At 40.4% G+C, this 13,352-nt stretch overlaps 1 protein-coding gene across 1 annotated transcript; it reads right to left on the reverse strand.

The window, feature by feature from the left end:
* Positions 1–2,460: 2,460 nt before the first annotated feature.
* LOC113957550 (fatty acyl-CoA hydrolase precursor, medium chain-like) lies at positions 2,461–13,207 on the reverse strand. Its single transcript, XM_027665148.1, has 13 exons — positions 13,066–13,207; positions 12,311–12,515; positions 11,872–12,010; positions 11,473–11,606; positions 9,756–9,909; positions 9,401–9,502; positions 8,495–8,593; positions 7,905–8,045; positions 6,716–6,796; positions 5,620–5,767; positions 4,854–5,003; positions 3,065–3,137; positions 2,461–2,943 (listed from the first exon to the last, which is right to left on the reverse strand). Exons 1-13 carry the CDS (start codon positions 13,139–13,141, stop codon positions 2,754–2,756), a joined length of 1,692 nt encoding a protein of 563 aa, XP_027520949.1. The 5' UTR covers positions 13,142–13,207; the 3' UTR covers positions 2,461–2,753.
* Positions 13,208–13,352: the final 145 nt, after the last annotated feature.

The raw sequence follows: 13,352 nt of genomic DNA on the forward strand, positions 1-13,352 counted from the left end.
AACCTGTCTTTTCTTGGTTTGAAGCCATTGCCCCTTGTCCTGTCACTACATGTCCTTGGCAAAGTCCTTCTCCATCTTTCTTGTAGGCTTCCCTTCAGGCACTGGAAGGGGTCTATGGTCTCTCCAGAGCCTTCTCTTCTCCAGGCTGAACAATCCTAACTCTCTGATTGTCTCCATAGGAGAGGTGCTCCATTTCTATAGATTAATTTACTGCTTGCACCTCTCTGGGTGGGTTGCAAAGACCTACAGTCATTAAATTAGTTCAGCACATGTATTATGCACCTGCTAATCCTGTATACTGTGGCTGTGCTTGTGTACTTTACTCCAAATCTTCCTACATATGTATGCACAGGTGTGATTTAGAGCCCTTTAGGTAAATCCCAGTCAACTTTAACCTGGACTGCTCAGAGGGCAAACTGCTGGCAGCAGCTCCAGTGGACACACTCAGTGCATGCTGAGGTTCTCAAGGATGTGCTCTGAGTGTGGGGCAGCCCCTGCCCTCTGCCCGAGCTCTGAGTGCAGCAGTGCCCCAAACACTGCCTGCTGTGCTGGTGTGTGGCTCAGCTGTGCCTGAGGGCAAGGCCAGGGCTCACTGTACACTGGCAACTGGGAGAACATGTAAACCTGAGTGTCTGCAAAACAATGTGGACAATCACTTCATGGCAGAATTGCTGTGGCTGCAAAGGTGTTCCCTGGGAGACTTTTTTCCTTGTTCCTCAAAGCGAAGTTGTGACACTGAAGGTGGGGACTGGTCTGCAGTGCTGGGAGTGTACAGTCCATACAGCAATACAGATGTATGCATTGTCTAATGCAACTCGTGGAAACAGGGGCCTGGGGGACAACTGATGGAGCTTAACATGTTCTCTTTTACCTTTGTTTGTGTGATAAATGTTCCTGAGATGCCAAAGGCAGCAGCACTGCACAGTGGGAAACTGCACTCCTGTTTGCCTGCCCAGATGCTGTTGCAGATTCTCTATCTCCACTTACCTTGGATTGCTTTGGTTCCTGGCAAGGGAAAACTGTTTCCATGAGAGGTGGAACTAGAGGAATCCCTCCTTGTGACTCAGCTTTCATCCTGATGGACATGCACAGTCTCACCTCACTTGTGACCCACAAACCAAAGGAGGAGTCCTTTGCTGCAAAGCCAAATACTGTTTACTCTGCTTGCTGCTTTCTCCTTTTGCTGTAACAAACTTTATTTATTTCCATAAACAATTTATGTCTCTTGATCTTTACTGATTTTACTAAACTCTGTATTTCCTATTTACTTTCCTTTTATTTTTCCCCTTCATTACTACTTTCTTCAATCTTTGTTCTACTCACTACTTCTCTCCCAAGTACCCATTCTGCAAAAATTCTCAGTCCATATCCCACCCACAGGCCTGGAGAAGCAGCCATTCTGTGTGCCAAATATTATGTGTGCAAACCAGTTTTTGCAAACTCTGCTCATCTCACTTATAATAAGATAATAAAAAATTGGATTTTAGGTCCTGACAGCATTGTCTGTAGATACTTTGATGGATTTGCAAGCATGACCTAATTGCTTTGCAAATGTAGAAACTCTTACTCTAGTGACACAGACTAGACTTGTAGAATCTGCAGCAGTGCTACCTACCTGGAGAGGGCAATTCTTGTCCTGCTTGGCATTTAAGAGATAACATTTTGCAGCTTACCCTTAATCAGTGAATAATTCCTAAGTCAGGGGTCAATTAAAAAAATCCTGCCACATGATGACCTTTGTCTCTTTGTACTTCAATGCACTGCTGCCTTTCTTGATTCCAATAGCTAAAAAAAAAATAAATAGACAACTATCACAGCCCCTAGTAAGTATTCAATGAAGCTACAGACAATAAAACAGAGCTGGAGTCTAAGAAGCTTGGACAGCTTTAACAGTCTCTCTTTAGCATGTGGTAAACTCACAGCAGGATGTCTCTGGGATAAGACAGAGCACTCATCTCTATGTAGATATCAGCAAAATCTGTTGACATTTCCCACTGTGATGTATTTTTAGCATGGGGCCTTGTGCTACGAAGTCAGTTCCACTGCACTTCTCTGCACACACAAGATGAGCATGCACTCAATGCTGCCTGGTTTATCTCCTTTCAGAGGGAGTGGTGCAGGACCTCAGGGGTTTGTGCAATGAAAATCTATCAATACTATTTTGAAATATATTCCCCTTGCCAGGCATGTTAGATAAAACAAAGGAGGAGGGGCAGATGCTTAGGAGGAATTTCTAAAACATTTCTCCCTTTTCTAACATTTGATAGAAGTCTTAATCCCAGCACTACTATGACAGACATGTACCACAACAGTCAGAACCATACTGTCTCTGTTATAAAACCAACTTAAAGAGCAGAACATTCTGTAGTTTCATTTTCTTTCCACAGAGGACATTTCTGTATCTACAGCACACTAAAATTTCTGTACCACCACTGACACACTTAACATCAGAAGACAGTCTTACTGGCAAATTGGGTCTTCATTGATTTCATTTTATTAAAACAATGTTGCTGCTACATTCTGTCTTCAGTCATGGGGAAGTGACAGAAAAACCTGAGCACTGGGGAAATGTGGTAGCTGTATTTAACAAGTGAGGGATCAATTGGAGTTATTACAACGAATAACTGCAAGTATGATAACTGTGAAGAAAAGATGAAAAGAAGGGAAACAGAATTTTATCCTCAAAATAACTTTAAGTAATTTCTTTTCCTATCCTAATAGCTTGCATATTGTGTGCATGTTTAGACTGTAAATTATAACTCTGAATTAACCTTCTTGTTTTCCATTCTTTGGTTATTTGCCTTTTCCAGCATCAGCTTTTTCCAGAAATTCACCTTCTCTTCTTTCAACTTCTTGGCTTTCTTTTGTTTTAGATTTATCTGCAAGTATTCTTCATTTAGGTTGTAAGATGGCCATTCAACCAAACCCTCTCCATTAGGATTTCTGTAAACAACAACAACAACAAGAAAGAAAGAAAGAGTGAATGCCCTTTTCAGGCACAGGGAAATTCAATCTCAGAAGCCAGCACAGAGCACTAATGTGTCATGACTCTCATGATTCTTACCCATTTCGAGCAAAGTTAGCCCAGTACTTCATCAGAGTTCTACTGAGGTTCTTTTCTTCCTCTGTAACTTCACCTAAAAGGCAAAATACAAAATAGTTATTATGTGTGGCAAAATCAAGACACTACTACTACAGGAGCAGCATTTCTGTCTGTGAAAATGCTGCAACAACTTCTCAATTGCAACAGAAACACGATGCCTGCAAAATGTTAGTAATGCAGCATCACGAGATTTCAGCACTTCCTGAGTGACATAATTATCCTTATTCTACAATCAGGGAATTTGGGAACAAGGAAACAAGGGCATGTGCCTGTAGCTTTCCCAGAAACCAGAAGCAGAACCAAAAAGCCCCATGTGTTCTGCCAGTACAACTCAAGAAATGGGCCAAATGGTTTAGCTTCCTGGATCTCATTCCAGCTTTGTGGGACTGAAATCTTCCCTATCATTCAGAGCATGATGAGGCAAAGATTTCTTCATTCTGGTACGAGGTGATGTCATTTCTCAGCATTTCAAGAATATTCATTTATATCCAGTGACACACAAGCCCACTGTATCACCAGGGGAAAATAATTGCAGTGTGTTATTAACTATAAGTGCATCTCCACACATTAAGAAAAATATTTGTTATCTTATTGCCCTTGGTAAATTCAGGCAAATAGGAAATGAACTGTACAGTGTTTCCTAGTGTAGTAAGTATGTAAGTAAAAAAATAAATATAAAATATAAGCAAATCAAAAGGCTCTAGTAACAGATTAACAAAGGGTTTTACAACATAGCTGGATTGCTCCAAAGTTCAATGGAGTAAAAGGAAGCACTTTCAATTATGTAAGCTTTGAAACAGACTGTGAACTACCGTTCCAATGGCAAAAATAACAGCAGAAAAAATTGTGAATTCACTTAAAATAAGTAGAATTTCTGTGTTTCCTTGTGTTTCTGTGTTTCCTTGTCCTAATTGGTTTCATGGGAAAGAAAATACACCATCCTGAGTATTATTGTTTTAGGCATGCATAATGAAAGCATATTGCTGGATTCACAATATTCCTTAGGATGTGGCATCGTGTATCTTAACTGTTCAGTGATTGGCAAATTCATTTGGAATGGATCAATGTGGGATTCTGCCTGAAGGAACTTCCCAAATCTCATGAGAATGTTGGGACTACACCCTTAATCCTCCTGCAATGGACTGGTTCCATTTTGAATAAAATGCTTATGTATTAATTGAGTCATGGGGCAAAATAGTCTTTAATCTAAGCATTAGATCTTCCTGCAGAAAATGAAACACTGCAGTCCCAAGCTTTGCTCTGAACACAACTGGAACAGTATCTGCAAAAGAGACCAAGTCCCTCATTCCCTGGAGCCTGACAGCCCCTGGGATTTCCTGGGAAGGAGGAGACACTACCTTGAACTCCTCAGGAAAAGAAGATATCTAGATTTCCTGCTGCCCAAGCACTCTGCCAATCCCCTTCAAGCTTAATTGATCTTTCCTTCAGTTTATTTTTCAGCCAAAGCTATTTGGCAAATTCATGCACAATGCTGGTCTAATGGCAGTGAGTTTTTTAGCAAATGTCCTATTGGCTAAATTGTTAACAATATGTACAACTTACTGTGCTTCAGAATGAGCAAACTGTACCTGACAGATTGGGGAAGACAAATAGTGTAAAACAAATTCTGCAGGAGAAAGGGTCATGCTTTGTTCTCGCTGTTAATAGAGGTACTTTAGTCTGATTAAAATATGTAATAATGCCAGTTACAAGAGTAATTTCTATGTGAACATTTATGACTATTTCTTACTGCACAGCTGAATTTCTCCTGCCAGAAAGGGTCCTCCAAAGACAAAGCCAACTTCATCCCCATGGTCAGCCTTCACATACTCTGGTTTGCTGTCCCAGTATGAACTGCGGCGGTGCTGAAACTCAAAGAAGTAGGTAGGGGCTCCAGACTCTAGAAAATGTATCATTTAGAGAGAGATGCATAAAGTACAGTTGACATCAGCTGTTTAAAATACCACTTTAAACACGCCCAAAGTTTTATACTGGCCACATTTCTAATGTAATGTCACATTCAAATATGTACATTTTTAATTCAAAATTAAGAACTCACAAAAAAAAAAAAAAAAGAGTCGAGGCTCACCACAGGAAAACTTACAGAAACCACAATAACACCAAATTATTTCCAGTTCTGGGTATCTTGGCAGGGTTTGTCAAGATTTTTTGAAATCTCCAGACCACAGAGCTGCTGACTTCTGAAGTAGCTGTGGGCCAAAGGGCAAAGGTTGCTTTGATATATTTTAATTTTTAAGCCTCTATAGTTCAGTTAGCAAACATTTATCTGTGTTATCACGCTCTGGTCTCAATATATTGTGATTATGAGCACAGTGCAAGACACTAGGACAAAGATGAAGGACCACACACAACCCTGCAGACCTATATCACTCTTCATCCTCAAGTTCCCAGTAGGAATCTCAAGATGGGTTGCCTACACATGAGAGGATTTGTGTCTACATCATTTGATGCAGCATATAGAGGTTTGAATATCCTCCTGCTGCTCATTAGCTTACCCCTGTGATAATTCAGGGCTTTAATGGCTGGCATGACAAATGCCATATCCCCCAGCAAGTCCAGAAACTGGGCCCGTAGCTCAGCAGGATCCTCTGTGTCTCCTACATATTCATCTACTATCCTGGGCAGAAAATCTGATGGTAGATCCTAAGAGACAAAAGGGAAACAGGAAAACAAACAGACAAATCATCACTGTCTCTATTAGCAGCTAAAAATGTCATTTTTTTAACTTCAGAGACTCTGCAGGGGCACAAAGGTTCAGGGTAGCTCCCATGTTGATGGGAAATAAAACCCATTCAGACTTTTTGGGAGGAAAAAAGCCCCCAATACCAACATAAAAAACCAAACCAAACAAAAAACCAACAACAAAAAACCAACAACAAAAACCAAAACCACCCCCAAACCAAACCAAACAAAACCAACCAACCCAAAATAAACAAATGAAGACAAAACCCCCACACCCTAACCCCCCTCCACCACCCCAGGTCAAATTTGCACCAGATTTATATAGGTTTAAAACTCTACAGGACTCAAAGATCCAGCAATTTTTCCTGATAATAGCTCTGGTTTCTGTTTTCTTCAGGAGAAAAGAGATGGGAATAACAAAAGTAAATTCTCTGAGTCCTTGAAAGATTTATGGACTATTAGACTACAGGGCAAGACCAGCTGGATCTCAGAACACAGTGTAGATTTTTAGTGTTAGAATTTGCTGCTTGGAAGACACACTTTAGGAGTGCAAAGTAACACCTTTAAAAGCTGCTTTTAATTTCATGTAAACACATTGAAAAATCCTGCACTGAAACAAACCCATCAACCAGAGACACTTGAGCATTAGGGACACTATTACAGTAATCCTAGATACAAATAGGTAAGATAAAAATGTTGCTTCAGAAATCTAGAAAGGAAAACATTTCCCCATATCCTGGGCCTGACTCAATCCTATTTCTGTGTAACACCCCAGTCCTGTCAACTTTGCTGGGACTCTCCCCAAAGCATAACATGACCTCAACTCTTAGCAACATTATAACTCAAATCTGCTATATGCTTGAAAAAGAAAATTCACTTCTCAAATTAAATCAGTGCAACAGTACTTACTACCATTGGTAGAAAAAACTCTAAAGTTGAAGTGATAGATTTTTTATCTCCTATTTCCCTCAAACCTGGTATTTTTGATTCCTGCACAGGAAAAAAAAAAGAATGTTATTAGCACCATTCAACTTCATTATTTTTAACATTGGAACTACATTATTCCACTTTACTCTTACTGCTGGTGTTTATTTTTTGAAGCATCATAGGCCAAAGTGCAGCACAATGGAGCAGCTGCCTGGAAAAACCTGTATTTACTGCAGCAAATGTTTCCTTGGTGAAGGTTTCTACATAAACCACTCATGCTAAGCAGTTTATCCTTAAATCAACAGACATTAAGAAACTTGTAAGACTAGAAAGAATTAGGGCAGAATTGAAGCAAAAAGCTTCTTCTGTCTCACAGGGTTATTGGAGATCTTAAAACTCATTGGCAGCCTCTGTGTCTGGTTCAATTGTTTGAGCCCTTTGAAACAAAGGCACTGCTCCTCCTCTTTCAGAGCATTACATAAAACAACTCTTCTGACTGAAAAATAAATGAAAACAGATTTTACACTGTTCTTCTGGGACTCAGCACACTCCCAGAGACACAGTTGTTACAGGTTCAGATTAACTACACATAACCTGAATACTTAGGAAATGAAAAAAAAAGAGGACAAGAGAGGACACAAATCCATCTCCTGAAGCTTTGTGCAGTGACAACAAATTGCTCATTTTTTTGAGTTACCCATTGAGTTCAGGAAAGAATTTCTGCACAGAGAACGGGCTGGATACCTGCACCATCCCCATACTCTGTCCCCAGAGCAGATTTTCAAAGCAAAGCTTTTTGCACAGTAATAATGACACGCAGGGGAAGCTGTGTCACATTTTTATGTCACATTTATCAACCCTGACTTACTGTGCCTTGTGAGGGAAAGGATTTGGTTTATTTCACTTTCAGTAATATGCTCTTGAATGTTGTATTCTTTTCCCTCTCTTTGCCTTGATGAGGGATTAAAATTTTAGGATAAGAAAATACTGTACAACGTTGATGTTCCAAGGGTGCCTGTGGTTCTGGGTCACTACAGAGTCAATGCAAGCAAAGTTTACCTTGTATGTATTTCCAACAATGCAAAGCCTTGTCCTAGCAGAAAATACCTTCTTGAGTTGCCTCCACCAGTTAACAAACATTTAAAAAAATTAAGAATAACCATTAAATTACAGATCTGATATTCCAGCCAAATTCATTGTTGGTGACTCCTATCATAAATGGAACTGCATTAAATTCTTTTCCAGCCAGTATCTCTTCAGGTGACTTGGGAAGAAATACTCCATCCACAAGTATGGGCAGAAATGGCACATGCTGAAGGAGGAGAAAAAAAAATGATCAAATTACTTGTTAACAGTATTCTCAATTCAAATCATATAAGGTGTCCACATTTAATGTTCCAAGTGGAAAAAAAGGGCTTTAAGAAATTTGAGTGTCTACAGCCACTGTAACATAGATCTAGTTTGGCACAAGAGTATAAAATGCAAGTCTGGTTGGGTCAAGGTATGGAGTAATGTGATGGTTTCCTGATTCTGTGCTGCTTCTAACTGACATTAAAATGTATGTATATGCTCAAGCCTTGCTCACAACTTTACAGATGCTGTGACAGAGAGAAATTATGTGATATTTCAACATTTAGGGGGTACTTTGACGAAAGTCCAGAAAAATCAATTTTGGAACAGACCAACAATGAACTCTGGTCAGAGGCTGAGCAATGCAAATGCACCATTAAATACTCTGTAACTCTGTAGAGTCTCACCTACCGTGGTGTTGAAGATTATATGGTCTGCTTCCTGCTTCCTTAAGCAGTTTATCAGGGAGAGGGAACTGCTTGCGTCACACTTAAAGATACTTGCAATTTTCTGAAAATTGTTAGCAAAGACAAGGACTGTTAGCTGTGAGGTGGCCTTGAAGGGTTTCATAAACAGAAAATTATTATACACACTACTGTAAATAGTTTTACTTAAGGGCAGATTTAGGTGAGCTTGACAGATCTTTGATTTCACTTTGTGCGTAGTATTGCTGTATTTCTAGTAAAATAAAATACTCATTCTGGTATACTTCTCTTTCTTGCTCTATTTCCATTCCCTGTTCTACAACAGACTTTAATCTAGAGAAAATACAAGGTTATAGCATAAACCAAATAAGGAAAGAAAACTCAGAAAATCAATTTCTGAGAGATTTACATTACTACCTGCTGTTGCAGGAAGAGAAATGAAAAGGTACTTATAGAAAGGAATTTTATTTGAAAGTATTGTTTTGTTTTATATTTAACTACTTTACTTCACATAAAAGCTCTCCATAAAAGACCACAGTTCAATGAAAACTGAATGCCTCTTCTGGATTCTTATTAAACTTGCCATAATAAATGTCATAGTTAGTCTACAGGGTACAGTGGGTATAAAAATGGACATTTGCCTTGTTTGGCATGTGGGTAGCTGAAAATACCCACATCAGCCCACAGCTATTATAATCACATGCCTGTACAATCTATTTCTAACAGCAAACAAGATTGAAAATAAACAGGTGTGCTGTGAGAACAGACTTGGTCAACTTGGTTGCATAATATGCAATGAAATTTTCCCCTTTTTTCTTTTAACCAAATGGTCACATATAAACATCCCATTTCAGGTTATAAAGGGTTTAAAATGCAAAACCCCTGAGCCTACCTTAGGATGTATTGAAAGAAGTAAATCTCTACTGGGGGGAAGTAGAATTCCACTCTCTGATATTGCTTTATGAAAGAGACCCTTAGACAAAGGAGATAAAACCTGCCAAGAAGGGAAGAACAAAAATTATTCTACATTAACATCCTTATCCCATAACTTTATGCTTGATTAGACTCTTGGATTCAATGGGGAATTACACATTTTTATTTGTTTACAGGGGAAGTCTCCAGACTTAGCACAATGTGCTGTTAGTCTTACTGTCAAAAATAAGGTTAAGCATGAAATGTTACACTAAATGAGTTTTTGAAGATTTTTTAAAAGACTTTACTTTCTAGTTTAAGTTCTGTATGCCTACATGTGCAAAAACGGAGCAAGATCCTGCAGATACACCAAAGAGTGTGACAGATCCTGGATCTCCACCAAAGTGTTCAATATTTCCTTGGATCCACCGAAGAGCTGCTACTTGATCCAAATAAGCCCAGTTCCCACGAGCGTGTTCATCACCAGTACTGAAAGAAAAGCATTATAAGCCAAGGAAGAGTAATAATACCAGAATAAACTAAATTTTGTGCAAAGTTCTGAAACAAATCATGGAGGCTTTCAGGTGAACGTCTGTGGGGGTTACCAGATTGGAAGTATGCATTGCCAATGGTTTATTTCATCATAAATGTTACAACTTAAGTTTTTGGTACTATTCTAAATCGGTAGGAGTTAAGAATTAATTTTATAATTTATGTATTTGCAACTTTCTGAGTAAGAGCTTTTATAAAGTAATTGCTATGAAAGACAGAAAGGCATAAACCAACTTTTCTTAGCTTAGGTTTTATAGAAAAAGAGACAGCAGACCCCTGTCCTGTGATTTCTGGCTGGCTGGCTGTAGCTCTTAATCTCAGAGAATTTTGCTCTCACTCTGTACCCACACTAGTCCTAGCAGGAGTTCTCAATGAGGACTGCAGGGCACAGAGTGAAATAAGGTTAAAACAACACAGAAATCTCACAGGAGATGTTAGCAAACTGCTTCCACTGTAACCAGCTTACACATCAAGCAAAATTCACTTGAGCCACAGGAAGAAACTACAGTGAGGAGCTCAGTGAGAGGTTGCTGGGGTTAACTTCCTGCATAGAAAATGGGTGGCTATTACTTTAGTTACTAACAGAGGTCATGGCAGAAAGAGGTCATTAGCTGCTACATGTGCATGAGAAACCCTTGCATCTCATGTGTTTCCCCAGTTACTTGTCTTTGATCAAACCATTACTTGTTTGATTACATGGAGACATGCTTAGAAGAAGTTCGAGGTGTTGAGAACAAAATTGAGAGGCACCAAAGGCAAAATATCACAAATATTCACTAGAAACAATTACAGTGGATAAAAGATAAGATGCACTGAAGTGTCTCACTCAGGAGTACAGATATGGGTAGTATTTGAGACATGCTCTGTGTGACTCGGTGTTAGAAATCAAAATCAGAGGGTGGTTGGGCACTGCCCAGGCTGCCCAGGGCAGTGGGCACAGCCCCAAGGCTGCCAGAGCTCCAGGAGGGTTTGGATGATCCTCTGGGGCACAGGGGGTGACTCTTGGGACTGTGTTCTGTGGAGGGCCAGGGGTTGCAATCAATGACCCTGATGGGGCCCGTCCAACTGAGAACACTCTGTGTGATTGTGTGATTTGGCCCAGGAAGGTGTGTACAGTCCCTGACCCACAGCCACACCTACGCCCCTGACTCACCTGTCCTGTCTGCTCACCCCTACACTGAGGGATCCCTGCCCTCTACTCTGGATCAGTTTTTGCTTTACACACCAATGGATGGAAGTAGAGGCAAGAACAAACATCCTCTCCAGAACCAAATCAGCCCAACTACGATTTCATAGCAGGCTGCAATCAAATGACAATGCAAATGAGATTTACAGACATTTCTTAAGGCTCTGAAGTCCTCATGTCAGTGAATTATGTATATTGAAACCACTGTAACAGTGGGAAGCTGGTATAGAAGTTCAGTTGATTCAGCAAACAAAACTACCATGCTTTAAACATGACAGGAAGTACTTTGTAAAAAGTGAAATAGGGGATCTTACTTGAAGTATCCAAGGAGTCCAAGTCTGTACTGAATTATTACTACCACAACATTCTCGTAGGCTGACAGTGCTGAACCATCATACCTAGAAGCACCACCAAATATAAAGTTGCCTCCATGGATCCACACCATTACCTTAGGAAAAAAAAAGGGTGAGACACACTTTCATACACTGCTTTGCAAATTTCATTTCAAAAAGGAAAACACCATCAGATAATTAAGAATTCCAAAGCACCAAAACACTGGATTTTAGGTTGATGGGCTTTGAATTTTACATTTTACATACTAATATTATTTCTGCTAGTGCAGCATCACATTTTCAAAAGCAATTAAGACTCTTAGGAGCAATCATTAGGTGCAAACTTTGTACTGCACAAGTTTGTACAGTGGGTTTACATACAGGTAACTTGTCCTTCTTGCTGGAACCAGCAGGGCTGTAAACACTGAGGTACAAACAGTCCTCAGAAGTTCGGAAAGGAATGTGTTTTTCTTTGTAGTTTCTTTCAGCTGTTTTCAACATGGACAGATCTTGAGGACATCTTCACAAAAGAAAGGAAGCACGATTATTAATAATGAAACTGCAACAGCATCAGTGTAATAAGGACAGAGAAAACACTCTTTTGCCCCACAGGCTGAATCCCAATGGGGTGCTTGAACTTCGTGTCACTTATACACCGCTGGAGGTGCAGCCTGGAAAAGCAGGACTTGGACTTGAAATACGCCAGTACTGGCAGTGCATCCACTACCAGCTCCTTCCCAACAATCTGTACCCCAATAAACACAACCCCAGCGACCCACAGGAGCAGGGCCTGGATACAAAGGAACTGAACAGCTCTCACAGGGGTGGGTAAGAGGTTGCATCTCTCACATCATTCCAAGGTTCAGGTGGTTCAGGTGGGGAAAACCTCAAGGATCCAACAGGGGCTTTTGCAAAAGGAATTCCAAGGAATGCATTTACAAGTTTGTCTGTCCCCTTTACATTTGTTTGTTTCCCTTTGAGCCGTCCAAGTGCCAGAGTCACTTCTGGCTCAGCACCACTCTGTCCTAAGGAACACAGAGGATGTAAAAAAAAATTAAATTACATCTTTACAGTTATCAGACAGACTTTTCAACGACGTATTTTTAACTGTTTAATTTAGAAAATTTCAGCATATTCCTTTCAATTTTGTTCAGCTTTCATTTTGCTTCTGTGCAGTGACAGACACACCCTGCCAAACCCTCCTGTATCTGCTCTGCCACTGACACCTGGAACTAGGTAGGACAGACTTTGGTCACTGTGCATAAAGCTAAAAAGCAAATTTCAGAGCAAACAGCAAAACCATTAACATTTCCTAAATTTATCATTCAACGAAATCTTAAAAATATTTAGATAATTCAGAAACGTTTTTGCTTTCTACCTTTCAAAAAAGATAGAAAGCTTTCTTTTCATAAAATCATCTCAGAAATGGTTTCATCTCACAAAGTCAGTAATTTTTGCATCACTAAGATACTTTTGCAGATTGTTACCAAAGCGTAAGAGATTTACTGCCTTTGAAAAATCACACTTTGAGAATCAACTCCCTCAGCAGCGATAACAACAGACCGCGCACCTCACCTTCTGCTCCGCACCAGAGGAACGCTACACTACAAAACAAGGAGCAAAGCACAGCGCCCTGGCTTTGAGGAGCCATTTCTGCCGCCCGGGTGGGCTCCCGCTGACGCGCTGGTTTTCTGCGGCAGAGCAGGTACAAAGGTCCGGGCCGAGGGCACCCGGAGCAGGGAGTGCAGCCGAACTCCCGTGACCGCGAACACGCCCCGAACGCCGATCCAGCCCCTGGTGCTGCAGCTCAGCGTTCCCTGAGCCCGGGAATGGCCCCACGCCGCCTGGGAACAACCAGGGAA

This window comes from Corapipo altera, unplaced genomic scaffold (genome assembly GCF_003945725.1).
Source record: "Corapipo altera isolate COAL_440 unplaced genomic scaffold, ASM394572v1 141, whole genome shotgun sequence".
Lineage (NCBI taxonomy): Eukaryota > Metazoa > Chordata > Aves > Passeriformes > Pipridae > Corapipo > Corapipo altera.